The sequence below is a fragment of the Ornithorhynchus anatinus genome, chromosome 7, assembly GCF_004115215.2.
Source record: "Ornithorhynchus anatinus isolate Pmale09 chromosome 7, mOrnAna1.pri.v4, whole genome shotgun sequence".
Classification (NCBI taxonomy): Eukaryota; Metazoa; Chordata; class Mammalia; order Monotremata; family Ornithorhynchidae; genus Ornithorhynchus; species Ornithorhynchus anatinus.
This window is the reverse complement of record NC_041734.1, coordinates 13,529,520-13,548,729: the sequence shown is the minus strand read 5'-3', so window position 1 is coordinate 13,548,729 and position 19,210 is coordinate 13,529,520. Positions and strand designations below refer to the sequence as shown.

The following is a 19,210-nucleotide window of genomic DNA, read 5'->3' as shown; positions in this document are numbered from 1 at the left end:
AGGGAAGACGTGAGGTATGGAGGCTGCAAAAGCAGCAGTGGAGGCCAAGGAGCAGACCAACACTTCCCCATCTGTCGGGTAGTGGAGGGAGGGAGAGAAGTGGGAGAAGGGGAGAACCCCCCCCCCCCCCGGGATAGAGGGGCAGGGGAGACAGTGCCCTTAAGTGACAGCGGGGAGGAGGAGATTTAGTCAGGACCAGATCAAGAATGAAGAGAAATTTGCTCAGGATGAAATTATTCAAAATCTTTGAAATAATTTTCTACAACACTTGTATTCAGTCAGAACATTATTTCGACACTACCTTGTCACAAACTCCTTATTCTTGTGGCCAGCTGATGTGTCTTTGAAAGAGTAATTTTCACTACTTATCATAAAAGGATAGACAATTGCTTGAGGGTAATTATCAGCAATCTCTTCTATGGTGTGCTGCACAGCTACTGCTTCCTCTTTATCAAGCACTGCCATCATTTGGCTGATCCAGCCAATGAACTGCCAGCAGGGAATCGAAGAAATCTACGACAGAGAAAAATAGTGCTGTCAATTTAGTCATTTCAATAATCTCGTCTAAGAGAAAAACAAAACCAAATCTCTTCTATCGTGTCTCCACCCATCTTTAGGGAGAATGAATTTCCATTTTTTGTTTACTGCATCTGTTAAGCGCTATGTACCAGGCACTGTACTAACACACTGGGGCAGATACAAGTTAATCAGGTTGGACACAGTCCCTGTCCCACATAGGGCTCACAATACTAATCCCCATTTTACAGATGAGGTAACTGAGGTATAGAGAAGTTAACCGACTTGCCCACGGCCACCCAGTAGACAGGTGGTGAAGTCAGGATTAGAACCCAGGTCCATCTGATTCCCAGGTCCTTGTCCTATCCACTAGGCCACACTGCTTCCGTTGCCTTACTGTCGCTTTGTGAATCTGATGGCTCATTTCAATGGTAGTGGCAACCAACACAGTTACCAACTCCATCTTCCTTGCCCAGATTTAGTTGGAGAGGCTAGGGCAGTCGTGTGTGTGGCCTTTGGTCCCAACTCATAGGCACCTTCTTTCTTAAAAAGGTCCACAGAGTTGGATGGTAGAGAATATTTAGTACTGAAGTTTTCACCCGACTTTCAAATCTGAAACCCAGGCCCTATAGAGAAGTGTAATATGTACAGCCCCTAACAGTGGGTCATCTGGAGTTTGACCCATTGTCCACATTGAGTCGCGGATGGATTAGTCAGGATCCTGGCTTTGCCTGAGGGCACCCCCTTTTACTGCCCATTACCAAAAGAGCCAGTTTTAGGACAGCTTCCTAAGTCACTACTTTTCAAGGGCTGCTGATGGTGGGGGAGAGCTAGTGTAGGACCCCCCTGAAATAAAAGCTTGCTAGGCTTGTGGGAGGAGCAAGGAAAGAGCAGTTTGAGAAGCTGATTGGCTAGCACTGCCCTGTCCTGCAGGCTTGTTTCTCTGCCTTCCCACCCACAAAATTAGCCCTGAGCCAAAATGAAGTGGCCACAGACACTACATCTGCCCAGACTGGCCAAATTCTAGCGTTGGCTCTGATGAGCATCTCCCAGGGACAGACAGGAAAAGGGAGAAGGAGATGAAACTCAAATGAAGCAGCTTTCACACAGTCACAATCCCACTCCTTTGATAACCGTTAATGCATGCAGCCTACTGAGAACAAGAACTGAGAACAGGTCCCCTCCTGCCCCTCTGCTGTCAGGTTTGTCCCCTCTCCTCAGGAAAGGCTGGGTTTTCTACTGATTATCTTGTACTGGTATTATTGTCAGAGGGCATGTATTTTTTATATAGTGTTCGGAAGTTCATATAGATCTTGAAGTGGTATAGAGTGATGTCTACTTTGCATCCTTTGAGGAGCAGCATGGCCTAGTGGTAAGAGCGCGGGCCTGAGTGTCAAAGGACGAGGGTTCTAATCCTGGCTCCGTCACTTGTCTGCTGTGTGACCTTGGACAAATCGCGTCATTTCTCTGCGCCTCAGTTACCTCATCTGTAAAATGAGGATTAAGACTGTGAGCCCCTCGTGGGACAACCTGATTACCTTGTATCCACCCCAGATCTTAGAACAGTGCTTTGCACACAGTAAGTGCTTAAAAAATACCATAATTAATGTTATTATTCCTTGGTTGATTATCTGTGCTTTTGGGTAATCCTTGCCTTGCCCTCTGTTACAGAGAATTTCTTTTAGTTAGCTTCACATCTAAATATTTATGACCTTTGATATGATATGATATGATTATGATGATATTTATACTCAGTGGCAATTAAGTGATATAAAAATTGAGATATTTATGAAAGTCATCTTCCTTATACACACCCCATGCTTTGAATTTATTAGTCAATTATAATGTTTAATAATTTCATTAAGCCTAAGGTAGTAACAGCTTCCAAATGGTGCTATTATGTCATCTTCATTGTCCAAAGAAAATCCCAGTCTCTGGCCCAAAGACACTCATCTCTTTCACTTTTTTAGGTCTGTTTTTAGAAGGTATGTTCTTGTGTATCTCACAGAAAGAACTAGGAAGATTTGGATGCTTCCTCAATTGCATGGAATTTTAAATTGCATAGGTTTGTGGAAACTGAGAGCAATAAAAGTGATAAGGAAGAGATACAGTAAGCTCACTGCACAAGGTAATACACGAGGATTGTTTTCCCATATAGTAACTTCTCTTTTAAGAAGGAGTATATTCTCCCAAGTGTTTAGTACAGCGTTCTACACCCAGTGAGCACTCAATTAGTACCATTCATGATGATGAGCCAAAAAAACACTAACCTCTTGTGTCATTAGATCCAAGGTCTCCTCCGGATAGCGTTCTATAATTTGGAGCAGTCTAGGAAATTTTAGCCTAGCCTCTCTAGAATTTAATTTTAAAGCTTTCATCATTTTCTCCACCACAAGTGCTGGATATGCTTGCAGCACCACAGCATCAATAACTGTCAGAATACATAAAAGGAAACACCACATCCACTTAGTCAAACAATAAACTTAACCAATCAAAATAAAATGTTTTTTTCTTTGCTTTATCCTTTGCTGTTCTTCCCATTTGACCACTCCTTTTGATCCACAGACACCAGACACATTCTTGGACTGTGAGAAAAAGCTTTTATCAGGAAGTTGCATCTCTTCAATTCTCCGGCCCGGTTCTGCATGGAACAGAAGAGTTTGCCTCCTGGGCCAGGAACTCGGGGAGCATCTGCTGGTTATGGAATTTATCCTTTGAGTCAAACAAAGACTCATCGGTCAATAATGCCAGAGCCAAAAGTAAAACATGAAAGTAAAATTAGGCAAACGTCCAAGCAGAGGACAGTCTGTTTGGGATAGCGTGACCATTTGTAAAGCTAGCACATTACCCACCAAGACTAGCTGTATTCGGTTCTAAATTTGTCTTTTCTATTTTTTTTAACCAGTGGCCCCCAAATCCTCAAGAATTGTAATGCTAACTCCCATCCAAACACAGATTCAGAGTGATAACCTGTAAAATATAGAAATTCTTGTTTTTTTTTCCCTGACTCACCTGAGGTACCTTCCTCCTCATTTCGGAGATGTTTGTCACAGAAATCTACCAAAGTCATGTAGGTATCTATGACACCACCTGTGTCTACATGTTCTGAGGAGTGAGACTGCTCCTCTTCCTCTGCTTTCCTCACTGCATGAGTTAAGTACTGGAATGCTCTCCTGTGCAAACCTGCAATCACCTGCAATTCAGCCAGAAAGAGAAGCACTCAGAGGTAGAATACTTTGTGAACACATTCTCAAACTTTGGTTCCTGGGCATTTTCTTCACTAAATGAGAAGTGTCTGTGCTGTACTTTTCCACAAAGATTATCCTGAACAGATATGTTCTAGGCTCAGAACCGACTAAAAGTTAGTCACCTAGTACATGTTTTATTTTTTGAAACATCACAATTGCTCCATCAGGTATTAACCCCTGATCCCGCTGGTACTATGAATCTATGAATACACTGATAGGTGGAAGGAGGAGGAAAGGTACTCATGAACAGCAAAATCAGGGAGGAGCTGGGGAGACAGAGACAATCAGCTGGTCTGCACAGCATTTGAAGTAGCAATTTCAACAGAGGGGGAAGAGGAGCCCAGGACACTTCAGATGGAGAGCTCAAAAATAACATGGTGGTTCTATCTTAAAAAGAAAAAATGAAGTGCCTGGAGTGATCTGACTCCCTGCCTCAATCTTTCAGCTCTTAAAAATCTATAATTCCCATTAGGTTTAGCTAACTGGCCAGCTTCACTCTGAAGTATCTTGGCCAACAACGTAACTAGCTGCCCACACTGTTTTTGGGGTCAGTGATTCAGGACAGTCGACTCCTGACTTTGGTAGAGAAAAGTCAGGGTGTAAATAGAAAACAAAGGCCAGACCAGCTGTGCCTACTCCCCAGGCATGGACTTCTAAGAGGGTATACTTTTATCAGGCTAAGACTTAAAAATAGTAGTAATAATAGTGGTATTTGTTAAGCACTTACTGCATGCCAAGGAACTAAGCACTGCAGTGGATATAAGCAAGTTGGGTTGGACACAGTCCCTGTCCCATGGGGGCGCTCACAGTCTCAATCCCCATTTTACAGATAAGGTAACTGAGGCACAGAGAAGTGAAGTGACTTGTCCAAGGTCACACAGCAAAGGGTGGAGCCGATATTAGAACCCATGATCTTCTGACTTCCAGGCCCGTGCTCTATCCATTACACTATGCTGTTTGTTTTCACTTAAAATTCATTTGCCTTTAAGAATATATAGTGTCACAGCTAGAATGTTTGTATATACTACTCATATTAAATAAAAACTGAAAACCATGCCTTTTGGGGTTGTTAGTCCTATTCCTTTACTTTTTTGTCCCCAGCCAGTGATGACTATGAAATAAATTCAGAAAATATACAGACATTTTACAGCACATCACAGGCTAACCACGCTTGTTTGTAAATAAAAAAGCTAAACGTTTTCCTAATAAATGGCATTTTTTAAGTGTTTACTAGAGACCACGGACCAGGGAACGATACAAGAGAGACAGACTCGATATGGTCCCTGTCCTACACAGGGCTCACAGTCTAAAAGTTAGGGAAAGCAGGGATCTTATCCCCCATTTTACAGGTGAAGAAACTAAAGTTCAGAGAGGTTCAGTGATTTGCCAAAGTGGATCAGGAAGTAGAAACCAGGATACCTGACTCTCGGCAATCAGTTCTTTCCACTTGTATTTACCTTCTGTACGTTATCAAAACTGGCTCCAGAAAGCTCCATTACTTTCCTAGCTTTATTTCTCTCGATTTGCTCAAGACTGGCAGGCTCCTTGCTGAGAGCATTAGCCATGATGCGATACGTGGTGCCCAGGAGGAGCTTCTGATTGCGGGAAGCCACAATGTTCTTGCTTAAGTAGCTTGATAAGTTGTCATCTGTTGGATCACAAAAAAAAAAGATCTGATTTTTTGTTTGAATTCCACAAACTAAAAGGAAGAAACCCTCAATGTGTACACAGTATTCTATGAAGGTGTTCAAAAAATAAGTCAGCCCCCAGAAAAAGCACATCTGAGATCTGACTCATTTCACATTTGTTCAAGGAACATTCTGTCCGTATTGGCACTGGATCTTGTGTGAAATGTCCCGCCCTTTCCCCCACTCTCTCCAGCCCCTGGCAAAAACAGAAAGCCATTGGGCAAATTAACCTGAAATCAAAGAATAGCTTTACATTTAGTCAGATCATATCAGTTACCATGGAATGGGTGGAGAATCACAAAATTATCAAATCTGCCATCTGGCTAACAGGCTGATTGAGGTTTTTCTGTGGTAAAGCACAGGCTGCAGAAAACCCACCGGCCCGTTTACTGGCACAGCAGATGTGTAGCTTAGCCTGCCGGGGTAAGGGGTTCCCAAGGATCACTATGGGAGACCCAAAGCCGCCGAAGGAACCCACGACAGTCATTCTCTGCCAGGATTTCTCTCCCGGAGAGAGTAAACCCTCTGGGCCAGAATGATTCCTCAACCAGCACCTGGGGCGGGGGAGGAGACAGGAATCAAAGAAAACCCACTCCCTTTCAGGACCCTTCCTTTCACGCCCCAGGCCTCCAGGGGCTAGCCAAGATGTGGGGGGAACTCCCCGTCCCAGAATGTACGCAGCAACTGTGATCCCAACAGACTCCCTCAAAGCCAACTGGGCCCGCTCGGGCTTTAGCTTTCAAGGATGTAGCAATATCGTGAAACCACCCACAGTTGCAGTTCTACCTCAAGGGCTAATTTTACTGCAGTTTATACCCATATTAATATACAAAATGGGAAAGAAACAACAAACATCGAATTGGGAAGGAAGCTGAACATTAAAATGTATCAATAACGGTACTGCTAAAATGAACGTAATTTGATAGTCATATTCATTTAACACTTAGCACTGGGTAAGTACAATATAACAGAGTTGGTAGACATGTTCCCTGCCCACAACGAGCTCACAGTCTAGAAGGGGAGACAGACACTAATATAAACTGAAGCTTTGTGCATAAGCGCTGTGGGCCGGGGGAGGGGTGAATAAAACACAATTTTGGTTGCTGGTAAATGGTTTTTCTCACTATGAGAAGTAGAGCAGATTTTAAAAAACAGATAAGATAAATAAAACCAAAAAGTACTGCTTCTGGTGTAGACATTACATAAAAAAGCTTTAAAAACTACAGGTGAAACTTCAATTTAATGTGGCTTAGAGTGAGAACCATCGTAGTGATCTTACTGTAATGTAAGGCCAAGGAATTAATTTTGGATTCCTATGCAGCAATACACTGTACCATGATACAGTGATACTTAATCAACTTGTCCACACCTACCCTACCTCACTGCTTTCCTACTACAAACCAGCCCGCACACCTCGCTCCTCTAATGCCAACCTACATACTCACTGTTCCTCGATCATGTCTATCTCGCTACTGACTCCTCGCCCACATGCTGTCTCTGGCCTGGAACCCCCTCCCTCTTCATTTCGGACAGATAATCACTCTCCACACCTTCAAAGCATTATTGAAGGCACATCTCGTCCAAGAGGCCTTCCCCGACTAAGCCTCATTCCCTCTTCTCACTCCCTTCCATGTTACCCTTGCGCTTGGATTCGGAACCCTTTATTCAATCCTCTCTCAGCCCCAAAGCACTTACGTACATATCCATAATTTATTTATATTAATGTCTATCCTCCCCACCTAGATGGTGAGCTTGTTGTGGGGAGGGAACGTGTCTACCAACTCTAACATACCACAGTATAGTGCTCTGCATACAGTAAGTGCCCAATAATGACCACTGATTGATAGTGAAAATTTATGCTCTCAGAGGTCAAGGACTGATGTATCACCTACATTGTCATTTTTTCACTTGACATGACTGTGTCACAAAATTCTTTCAGTCTCAATTCCCAATGTCAGATCACGAAATCTGAAGTAGCAAATTTCTGAGTCCCAGTGCGTGCGTGCGCACACACACACACACACATTACCAGTCAGACATTTCTGGAATTGCAGAGTACCAACACCCTCCAAAGCCTGTAGAAAAAATCCCCTAACAGCAAAAAACTGAATCAGTCTACTAGTAAAAAGTCAGATGCAGAATAACATACCCAGTAACGAGACTGTTTTTAACACAGTGAGAATCTTTTCAGGACTACTCTGGCTCTGACTCTGGCTGTGGCTGCATCGACAATAGTTGTGGTTCCATCTCACCAACCAGTCATCTTTTGTCTTGGACTCTCTGTGCAGATCTTTCAACAGTTTCATGGCAACTCGGAAATTATTCTGTATCATAGGAGGAAGAAGAGGAAAATTATCATAATGTAGTAGTTAGACAACAGTTTAGCAGTGGGAAGAAGATATGATACAGAGAGTCTTAAAATGACAATTACACATGTCCCCAGCCCTCCAAACAATCCAATTAGGGGCTATCTACGAGTATGGACTATTTAGACTCCTTGCTTCTCTTCCTCGTCTCCTTTGCTTGGGTTTTGGTCATTTAACAGAAGAAACAACATTTCCTGGAGAGTGAGTAGGGCAAGGGAAGGAGGTGAAATTCAAATCAACCAAGTGTACTATTTTTTAGCTAACATGCAAAGTTTGGACATAAAGTTAATAATAATAATGTTGGTATTTGTTAAGCGCTTACTATGTGCCAAGCACTGTTCTAAGCGCTGGGGTAGACACAGGGGAATCAGGTTGTCCCACGTGGGGCTCACAGTCTTAATCCCCATTTTACAGATGAGTTAACTGAGGCACCAAGAAGTTAAGTGACTTGCCCAAAGTCACACAGCTGACAAGTGGCCGAGCCGGGATTCGAACCCATGACCTCTGACTCCAAAGCCTGTGCTCTTTCCACTGAGCCACACTGCTTCTCTGTTAAGCTTCAATTAGTTAAAACTAATTGATAAAAACAGGGATTTGTATTAAAATGCCTGTGTATTTCATTATCTATTTCTCTTCAATTCCCATTACCATAATCAAGTACTGGCTGAGTTTAAAATTGAAGGCATCTGTAAAACTCACCGAAGCAAAGCAAATGCATCCCACTGTAAAAAGAAATGAACATTTGTTCCGAACCACCTACTTGAGTAGACACCCAAGGATTCCTCAACACGTGACCCAAAATGCTTTGGGGCAAGGAGCCAGGAGATTAGGATCTAGTCTCATCTCTGCCATAGCTGTGTGACTTTGGGCAAAACACTTAACCTCTCTGTGACTCAATTTATCATCTGTAAAATAGGAAGAATACTTGACTTCTGGGTGGATTTTGCAAATACATGAGAAAGTGCTTTGAATTTGTAGAGAGTAGAGTGTCATACAAATTCAATGCATCACTATCAATGGCAGAATAGTCTATTTTTGGTGTAGGGTAAAAAGGTTCCTTCGAACAAATAGCAGTCCAAAAACCACAGTTTAAGAATTTTGGTAAATATCCTTGCAAACATGATGCACTTTAACAGAATCAATTAAAAATAACAACCTGGGAGCCTAAGACTCTACTAAACATCCTTGTTAACAGATATACGTGGACCAACAATCAATTTGCTCTTCATTTCACTGTATATAATTTGCCCTCTTCAGAAGAGTCTTTATAAGGGCACATGTAAACCCGCTAGTAAATATTGATCAGATATGCTCATTTGACTGGCAAGGCTTTTTTTTTTTGCAAAATGATTTTGTCAAAGGCTTTGAAAATTGCTTTTGAAAATTTTTCAGATGATTGAATCATGAATAAATTAAATATCTAAGTAAATATTTTACAGGGCTTTTTTTTTTTAAAGTCTAGAGAATCTATGAACTAAACCAGATTCTTTTCTTGACATTGAAGTGAGTGAGATCCTTACGGAAGCCCAAAAGTTCTTTCAGGGATTTTAGCCAATTATTGCTACAGTGGACTAATTGGTTTCAAAATGAATTAGCAATTCTCCTGCCCATTTACAGGCCCAACTGTCTATACCAGAGAGAGTCATAGCCATCAGGTAACACCGAGTTCTTTTGGGAAGGGAGGGGGGTGAATTCACTGTCAGTCTAGAGACAGTCATGAATTCCTTGAAACCTACAATAACAGATTCAAACTAAATAGTCCACCCTCAAGAACTCAGATGCATTTGGGTGATTAAAGAGAGCAGGTACCTGGCTTCTGGCGCTCTCTATCATTTTCATTTTCATGGAAAACTTGCAGCTCTCAATCATGGAGTAAATGTCATCTTCCTGTTTCTCCAATTCCATCCTGTCAGTGGTATCCCCTCCTCCGTCCATTTCCATACTATCATCAGCCTGGAGACCAGCAAGTTTTTCTTGAATTTTGCTGAGAAAGAAACACCTATATAGTAACGACAAAGAAAAATGTCATCTCCTCGAACATATAAAAGAAGCACAAGTGCTCTGCCCAGTTCCCCCTGGAAGTTATTCTCAATTATCAACTAGCCAAGGAAATAATGATGATAGCATTTGTTAAGTGTTTACTATGTGTCAGGCACTGTACTAAGAGCTGAGGTGGACATAAGTCCCTGCCCCATGTGGGGCTCACAGTCTCAATCCCCATTTTACAGATGAGATAACTGAGGCACAGAGAAGTGAAGTAACTTGCCGAAGGTCACAGAGCAGACAAGTGGTGGAGTCAGGATTAGAACCCATGACCTTCTGACTCCCAGGCCCGTGCTCTATCTACTATGCCATACCGTTTCTCTGGGTTGGGGGGACGGGTGGCATGCCTTTTCCTTCCACCAAAGGCCAAGATCTCTAAAAATGGAATTCTTAAGAATGAAGAACCCTATTCAACATACCATCTACTTCTTCTACACAGCCACCTGAGGCACCTGAATCCACCATATTCCATTTTCAAGAACCAGTATTCTACTCTCTTGGGATGCATCTCTTCTTCGATATGGCCTAGAGCTAGGGTATTAAGGAGACAGAAACTGGGCCAAATCTGGTGGTGGGTGAGACCCTTCCAGGATGTGGAATACATAGGGAGTGGGAGCACTTAGGCGTGGGTGAATGCAGGGAGGCGGGAGGGGACAGGAGTGAACCCAAGGGAGAGGGAGGAGACCTTAAGTTAGGGTTTAAGAATATGGAGGCATGACTGAGATGTGGAAACTTTTTGGTGTCCTGTGCCAGATTCCCTTCCCTCATAGTGCTAGGACTCAGGATTCTGTAAAAAAGAGCACAAGAAGCACCATGGTTGAAATTGCGGGGAGCCAGGAGTTCAGGTGTAAGTAGGGGGCTACAGGTTCCTTCATCCTGTCAGCACCCTCAACTCTGCCAAGACCCAAACTCCACCTACACCTCTACCTACCTCACCATTTTCAAGGAGAAACTGTGGGAAGTCTGTCCTAGGGTACAGATAGGGCCCACCAAAAAAGTTGGCAAGGAAACCCAGGGCCCCAACTTTCAGCAAGTAAATTAAAATGGATCAGACACGGCACTGTTTCTAGATTGTTACTAATCTCTGATACAGTAGTAACCTATTACAAAACTCTTAGCACAATCTTACCTTTAAATAAATATTAACTTTATTAATATTACTAAGTTCTGCCTCGGGCACAGATTTCAAACTAATGTCCAAATGTGATTCTCTTTTGCATTTTACATTTTTTGGCCATGTGGGAAGCTATTTGCTGAAGAGAGAAGACTTATAAAATTCTAGTGAATAAATTCAAGAGTTAGGAAACAATAAGAAAGAATAAGAGGGTTAAATGAGAAGTGGTGAGAGCCAAAGCCCTGAGGACTCAGTACAGATGATATTTGCTTCTACACTGTCACTCCCACTAGAATATGGGATTATAATAAAACCATCAAGTAAATGTGTGCTTAGTGTACCAATCTACATTTGATGTCTTTTCCCATTAGAGTTTAAGCATCTGGAAGGGAAGCATCATCTTTCCTATATTAGCTAATCAGCATTTACAGAGTACCTACTGTGACCAGATAATTCTATGTGAAATTGCAAAGGTTAGAGTAGACACAGTCTGTTAGATTTTAAGCTTCTTGTTGGCAGTACAGGCTATTACGTTCTATTGCTGAAATAATATTTCATACTGTACCAGTAGCATGTTTGTAATGTAGACTTGTAGTTCTGCTATTCTCTTTACCACCGGCTAACTCACAGACAAGAAGAAAGGTCAGAAGAGAACAGAAATGGTAAATTTAAAAAGGTTGCCTTAGTATTATCTAATCTAAGCAGTTATTCTTAAGTCTTGCTTAGAAAATCTCCAAACCAATGGATTCAAATCTCACACTTCTAAAAGCACTTGTAAAAAAAGCCATTTAGTGAATTTAGAAAACACAGAATCCTACTTGTCTCAGAAAAGTCTCATCTTACCGATTTGTAATGATGTCATCCCAGATGTTCATTGGGTCCATTTTAGCATCTGGATATCTGTTTGTCCAGATCCTGAGAAGTCTCTTAAGGGATGCCTGAGATGATAAATTACCTAAAAAAATTGAAAACGATGACCACACCTAGAGCCCAAAGCCAAACACCAATTGAACAAGTGATGATCAGCACTAGTTAAAGTAAAACTGGCTCAGATTTCTTGGCCTGAGCAAAATCTCATTTTTTAATACAAAAACAATTCAAGATTAGCACACTATTTCTATTATTACTCTATCTTTCCAATAAAACCATTTATAGAGATATGTGTCAATGGTCTGAAAAACAATGACAGATACTGTCCATTCTTTAAGAAGGGGAAGAATGGGAGATTATGATAAATATAAAAATGGATGCCTGTGAGTAATTATTCTGTCATTTAAAATAGTAGCTATCTATGCCTAGCTCTTAATGTTTAAAATACAAACTGCAGCTTTACCAGTAATGTGGTCATATTGTTCATATATGCATTTTTATGATTTTTAAAAATTGTTTGAAATTTTAAAATAATTGGAGGTTAAGGTTTGAAGGACAGAATTCAGTATCTAAAGCAAGTGGTCTATTTTTAAATTTTAAAACTTCAAAAGAATCTAGATCCATAACTACAGCTTTAAATGTTCATTTCATAAAAAGTGAACTAGAACTCTCAGTGGAAAACAAGGAACACCATTTTTAGATGTCAGTCATTTTCTGATCTATGAACAATACAAACCTTCTGGAGTAGAACTTCCAGAGCAAAAACAGATCATTGAGACCATGCGCCCCACATGGGACAGAGACTATGTCCAGCACAATTTGCTTGTATCTACCCCAGTGCTTAGTACAGTACCCAGCACACAATAGCCCATAACAAATACCAGAATTGTCATCATGACAAAGAAATGAACAGAGAAAAATATCTTACTTGGTCTACTTATGAAGTTGGTGAAATCCTGTATTTCTGTTAAAGCTTGCACAGACTGCAGTTTGGTGAGTCTACTTTGGAGTAAAAGGGCATCAATATTGGAATAATTCTAGGATTTAAAAAATGTATTTAAATAAGGTCAACACATCTTGGGCTTGTTTTAATGTACTATACTGGAACAACAAATAGATATACTATCATGTGCTACCTTAATATACAACCACGCAAGATCATAGCTCGTTTTGCCAGCTCGGCTTGGCTTTTTTGCCTATCCACCTCCATATCAAAAAGAAATGCTTTAACATTGGCTTTAAAGCACTCATTCAGCCATGACCCTCCTACCTTACGCTGATTTCCTACAACAAACTAGCCAATGCGCTTCGCTCCTAATCTAATCTGTACCTCAATTTAGTCTATCTTGCCGCCAAACCCTTGCCCATGTCCTCCCTGTGGCCTGAACTCCCTCCCCCTTCATAGTCAACAGATTACCACAATCTCCATCTTTAAAGTCCTATTAAAAATCATAACTCCTGTAACAGACCTTCCCCTACTAAGCCCTCATTTCCCCTCCTTCTCCCTTCTGAATCACCTGGATCTGCATCCTTTAAGCATTTAAATATTCACCCCAGCCCTCAGTCCCACAACACTTAGGTACATAACCATAATTTACTCTCATGTCTCTCTTCTCCTCTAGACTGTAAACTCCTCAAGGCCTGGGGCCATGTCTACAAACTTGGTTATTGTACTGTACTCTCCAAAGCATTTAATACAGAGCTTTTACACAGTAAATGTTCAATAAAGTGACTGATTGATTTTTAACTGTAGAATGGGCTGAGAGTGAACGGTGGGCAGGATCCAGTCTGCCATGTGACTGATACTAAGCTCTGGGCCAGATTGCAGTGACTGTAGTTCTGGTCACCGTGGCTCCTAGACTGCCACAAACAGAATCAGAAATCCCATTGATGCATCAATGGCCAACTCAAAGCCAGCTAGGAGCCACCACAGGCAGAAGGCTCAACCACCCCCATTCTTCACTGCAATACTCAGGAAGAGTTTGCATGTCCAGTCTTCGGCAAATTTTTGAAATTGGGTAGGTGGTCTTCCAGTGAAAACACCTGTCCACCCCAGTTTTACACATTCAGTTGGGTAACACTAGTCTAAATGCCCCAGTCTACAGTGTATTTTAATGCTTGTCTCCCTGTTGAGACTGTAAACTTCTTGTGGGCAGGAATCATGTCTACCAACTCCACTCTACTGAACTTTCCCAAGTGCTTAATACATTTAAACGGAGTAAGCACTCAATAAATATGACTGATTGATCGATTGATTATATCTACTTTTCCCAACTGTAACTTCAGTTCTTCCCTGCCACCCAAGGATTTAAGTATTCATAAGCCCCTGTAGCATATAATAAAACATACACCTACCCTATTGTTTCTGCCTATCTATATTTTAAGTGTCTGTTTCCCCATTACACTGTAAGCTCTTTGAGGGATCATGTATATCAATTCCATTGTACTCTTGTAAGAATTAGAATAGTGTATGTACACAGCAGGCACTCAAAAAATGCTACTGATTTCTTTCAGCTTATGTTTGACAGAAAGAAAACTCCGACATCATTTTCCTTGGCTTCCGATTTTACCTCTTAATTTCTCTTTTGGTGGGTTCACAAAGCTCACTGGCCAATCAAGCTATGTTTATCAGTCTCCATGGCCTACTGATATGCAGAAGAAACCTCATTAGGTCCAAGGCCTAAAACCCAACCTCATTAAGGTGAGAGAAAGCAAAGCCAATCACATTGCTAATGTTACATATAGGGGAAAAGCAGTGCCCTAATGAGTGCTGTTGTAATAACCACCTTGCTAGAACAAAAGAACACATACAGGACTTCCAGTTTTCTCTGCTGTTACTACAACCTTAACTAACCGCTCTCTGAACAGCTCTTTTTTTTCACTAAAAATGCCATTTAAGGGCTTAATATGTGTCAAGCACTGTTCTAAATGCTGGGGTAGTTACAAATTAATCAGCTTGGGCACAGTCCCAGTTCTGCGTGGGGTTCACAGTCTATGTAGTCTGCATCTATCATTGTCTGACGCAGTTTCCTCCTGCTGAGTTCCTGGGGAAGATTTCTCTGCTATTATAGTCAAAAAATTGAGCTGCCAGGGGTTCAGATTTGATTTGGGGTGCGTGTGTGATAAAGTAAATGTATCAAATAAGTCCAGTTTTACTGTGGTGAGATGAAGACTGGTTCTAAAGTCTGTATTTAGAGTGATCCTTGGTACAACCTATACAAATAGAGAATACGCAAGGGACAGCCTCTTTATATTCACTGTGTGGTCGGGATCTTGGGTTCTGCAATGGCCCTTTTCACAGTCACACATACTCATAGATGAAGGTATCTTCTTCACATGCACAGGGCAACCACAGAGGGACTACCCGTCATAAGTGGAAATGTGAAAGATGAGAAAAAAGAGCAGAATGATAAAGGGGTGAGAACAAGAGAATTAAGAAAAGAAGAAAAAGTGAAAAGGGAAATGCACTGAGGGGAAGAAAGAAAAGAGTATGTAAAGAGAATAGAAAAAGGCACAAAAAGAAGAAAAAGAAGGTGAGAGAGCTAGGATGGGTTTCCACTAGTGAAAAAAGTCAAATCATTACCAGCAAATGTAACTATCATAGAAATTCTTTTTTTTAAAAAAAGGATACTCCAGATTCAACACTAATTTACCTGCATAAAAATCTGAATGCAATAGTCAATATAATATTTGGCTCTGTCGAAATCGTCCTGTAGGATATAAAGAAGACTCAGTTCTTGACTGTAGTGAGTTTCTATAAGTGTCTTTTGCTTCTCTTTCTTCATTGCCTCATCCATGAATGTCAGCAGTGACTGATCACTACCGCCTTGGAGGAGTAATTTCAGCTTACCACGAATCATGTATGGTAGATAAGTTTCCTGAAAAAACAAACAAAAAAAAAGTATTAACTTGGAAGAAACATATCACAATGATATTTTGTTTTTGGACTAAGGTCAGGAGTCAGAGTTGGAAAAATGATTCAAATGAAAATGCTTTCATTTATAGGTTTTACTTAATTTGTTATGTTAACTTCTACTGCCCTCTCATATTCAGAAATTTAATCCTCACTTACCACCTTAAAGACAGGTTTTCTTAGTGATCACCTGAACTAGAATACATACAGGTGGAAGCAAAAATTCTACAGGTAAAAAATACCACATGAGTAAATACTGTAAAACCAAGGATTCAAGGAAAATGTTTTCAAGTCTCAGTTAACTGCCCTTCACTAAATACATAATGAAAGATTTTCCTTGGTTTCATGGTTCATTAAGCAATACTGACTATAACTAAATGTATTGGGTTGCTGGGTGGCTAAGCTAGATCTGGAGCAGTCCTGGTTGGCAGCCCTGACTCTACACAGTGGGCTGAGAAACTGGACTGGAGTAGAAGCACCCTAAGTATCCACAGGTTGGCTATAAATGACATCCAGACGGGCCAGTCAAGAGGTGTCCAGATCCAGGTCGTGGGGTGATTTCCCCTATGGTTCCATTTCCCAGTGGTCTCTAGTCACAGTGAAATTCACATGCTAGGGACTCCAGTCACTGCGTTGTAATACAGTTTCAGTCAACTGAGAAACCTACCAACAGAAATTTCAGGGGTATTAATTTTGTATATGTTCTAGCAATTTTTACCAGGATTTCAATTTTAGCATGCTAAAAGATGCCCTGAGGTATGATTTGAAAATGGGCCTGTTCCATAAGTTCAGTTACCAGTGGGGAATGTTGTACAATTTACCAAGTAATTCTTAATTGCTCCCTATTTTCTCTATCTTATTTGAGTATCACTAGGTCTAAAAACTCACATGATTTCGAACACATTTAAAGGAGGGTTCTACAAACCTGATAAAATGGGTCGTTCCATATTTTATTTAAGTCTGGGGGACTTTCACTATCAATGTTGACAGTTGAACAGTACTCCAGTGACTTCCACTCAGTAAGGTGGTTGTAACATTCAAGAACAGCAAGCTCCCAAAAATCCTTTTCTGCTTCTGAAGGTTCACCATCCTCCCAGTGTTGCATATTCAAAGCCTAGGGAAAAAAAGTTAGAAAAAAAGCTCATTAGAAGTTCAGGAATAGCTTGCAGTGTAAAAACAAAAGTGGCCTTGAGTAATGAGGATATATATATACATATATATATATATACACACACACACACACACACACACACACACACACATACACTCTTGTTCCCCAGCTCAAGAAAGAGAGACCAACAAGTAAAAGTCTTTCACATTGAAAAGAGTAAAGGGGATATTTTGTTAATACTACCTGTGTTTACTCAAATGCTTAGCACATAGCAGATGCTTAATACCTACAACAAAGACCATTAAAAAAGATTTGTGTCATCTCTTTAAAGCTAATTAGGCTAATGTCAAATTTAGAAGTAATGGGGAACATTTAACGAATAAGACATCTGCTGGAAGAACATGCTAATCAAACAAGTTCTTCAGAGTGCATTTGGTACAATTTAGTACAGAAAAATTAGGTCAGGTGCCATCCTTGATTTAGGGAACTAACTGAACAGACTCTGTAGGAAAAAAGTTAAGCAGATCTAGAAGCTAAAACACCCGGATGCTCCTCAGAGGGAGAACAAGAAAAAACCATTCCTAGGCAAAAAACTGGCAGGGGAAAAGAGGAACTGTGAAAGCAGCTGAACCACATATGGGAACTCCAAAAAAGTAGACCCTAAACCAGACTACCCATAAAAACTACAAAACAATACTGAAGATAAGAGCCTAAGACATTGGATTGTACAGAGTCAGCACTCAAATACTATCAGTTGATTTGCAGAAGAAGGAAAGAAAAATTATTGAAGAAAGAGAGCTACAATCTGCAAAAGGGAATAGACATATATCAGGAATACAGAATAGGCAAAAATTGGCCCTTAGTCAGCAGAAAAGCTGAAAGTAGGTGACACTGATGACCAGAAGGAGGAAGGAAAGTCCGAGCAGAAAACGTAAGTAAGTCATTAACTTACTAACTTGAGTGGGGTTTGGGGGCATGTAAATAAAAAATAAAATTCAAATGACCTTGGTCAAAAAGAAAATAATATTTCTACAAAATTAAAAAGAAATCCAACTGTGGAAAGTACAAAAGAGAACATTTGGGGACTAAAAGCAAAGACTTCAAATATCAAACCAGGAAGGGCAGACCTGGCATCAGTCTACAAGTCTGGGAGGGTCAGAATTGACAACAAGTTGACACAAAGTCAGTAACATTAGGCTATTTAAACTACAACAAAAGAGAGACTAATATGATACTATAAAATGTGCCAAATTGAGGAAATAATTTTTCAACCATATTTCATCCATCTGGTCACAGCAGCTCAAAAAGGATGTGGAGAAAGTGTAGTGTCAAGAGAAAAGGACAGAGATGATTAAAAGCATAGACAATAGACCCTCTGGGGAAAGATGAAAGCAAACGGGTTTGTTTTGCCTGGCGAAATTTAGGGGAAAGAGATGGAAAGGAAAGAAGGGGAAAGCGGCAGATTAAAATCTTCATATATGAGAGTTTCTATGAGGATGACACTATTTGTCATCATCCCTTCACCATTCTCCTCAAAAGCTTGACTTCTGTGGAAATAAAGGGCTAGAACTGGGTATTTAGGGAAGTTATATAATCTCTGGCATTGGAAATCTTTACAAAGAGAATAAGCACCAATTTGTTCCTGTCACCCTGAGAGAAGGTTAGACCAGATGATGATGATGATGATTATACTTAACTGCTTAATTTGAGTCAAGCACTGTTCTAAGAACTGGGGTAGATACACATTAATCAGGTTGGTCAGCATCCCTATCCCACATGGGGCTCACAATCTATGTAGGAGGGAGATCACGTATCCAAACCCCATTTTACAGTTCAGGAAACTGAGGTACAGAGAAATGAAGTGACTTGCCCAAGGTCACACAGCAAGCAACTGGCAAACCCGTGTTCCTTCCACTCGGCCACGCTGCTTCTCGTGATGACCAGATGATCCTGAGCTTTATGATTTTATAATCAAAAAAATGAGGGGAGAGTGGAAAGTAAAGTGAGAATAGGAAAAAAGAAACTGGTGAGAGGCTTTCAATGGGTTAGAGGCATTTAAATCTTAAGGCATTGATGACCTTCATCCCAGGGCACTGAAAGTATCAGCTAAAGTGTTTGCAGGGATGACTAGACATCATTATTGAGAATTTGTGGAGTATTTATTGAATACAGCAAAAACCCTAGGCTCTGACCTTTAAGAGATATGGGGAAGGGCTGAAGGAGAGCCAACTTAGATGCTTTTTTCAAAAATGAGAAGCATTAGTCCGAAAGCCACAGATCTGCAACTACCCCAAAAAATACTGGGGGGGAGGGAAATCCCCATAAAATAAATGTGTGAACA

At 40.8% G+C, this 19,210-nt stretch overlaps 1 protein-coding gene and 1 long non-coding RNA gene across 4 annotated transcripts in view; one reads left to right on the top strand and one right to left on the bottom strand.

Moving 5' to 3' along the window:
* Positions 1 to 3,535, top strand: part of LOC114813258 — a 37,808-nt gene extending 34,273 nt beyond the window's left edge. The window contains exon 9 of the long non-coding RNA XR_003760962.2: positions 3,082 to 3,535. This is a non-coding gene — a long non-coding RNA (uncharacterized LOC114813258). The remainder of the gene's footprint in view (positions 1 to 3,081) is intronic.
* Positions 1 to 19,210, bottom strand: part of PRKDC (protein kinase, DNA-activated, catalytic subunit) — a 126,427-nt gene that overhangs the window by 22,144 nt on the left and 85,073 nt on the right. For all 3 annotated transcript variants that reach the window (XM_029069344.1, XM_029069345.1, XM_029069346.1), the window contains exons 65-74: positions 16,684 to 16,872; positions 15,499 to 15,723; positions 12,774 to 12,882; positions 11,819 to 11,930; positions 9,628 to 9,817; positions 7,602 to 7,776; positions 5,222 to 5,412; positions 3,529 to 3,709; positions 2,787 to 2,947; positions 302 to 513 (exon numbers count right to left, since the gene is read on the bottom strand). In XM_029069344.1, the coding sequence (XP_028925177.1) occupies positions 302 to 513; positions 2,787 to 2,947; positions 3,529 to 3,709; positions 5,222 to 5,412; positions 7,602 to 7,776; positions 9,628 to 9,817; positions 11,819 to 11,930; positions 12,774 to 12,882; positions 15,499 to 15,723; positions 16,684 to 16,872 (1,745 nt within the window). The remainder of the gene's footprint in view (positions 1 to 301; positions 514 to 2,786; positions 2,948 to 3,528; positions 3,710 to 5,221; positions 5,413 to 7,601; positions 7,777 to 9,627; positions 9,818 to 11,818; positions 11,931 to 12,773; positions 12,883 to 15,498; positions 15,724 to 16,683; positions 16,873 to 19,210) is intronic.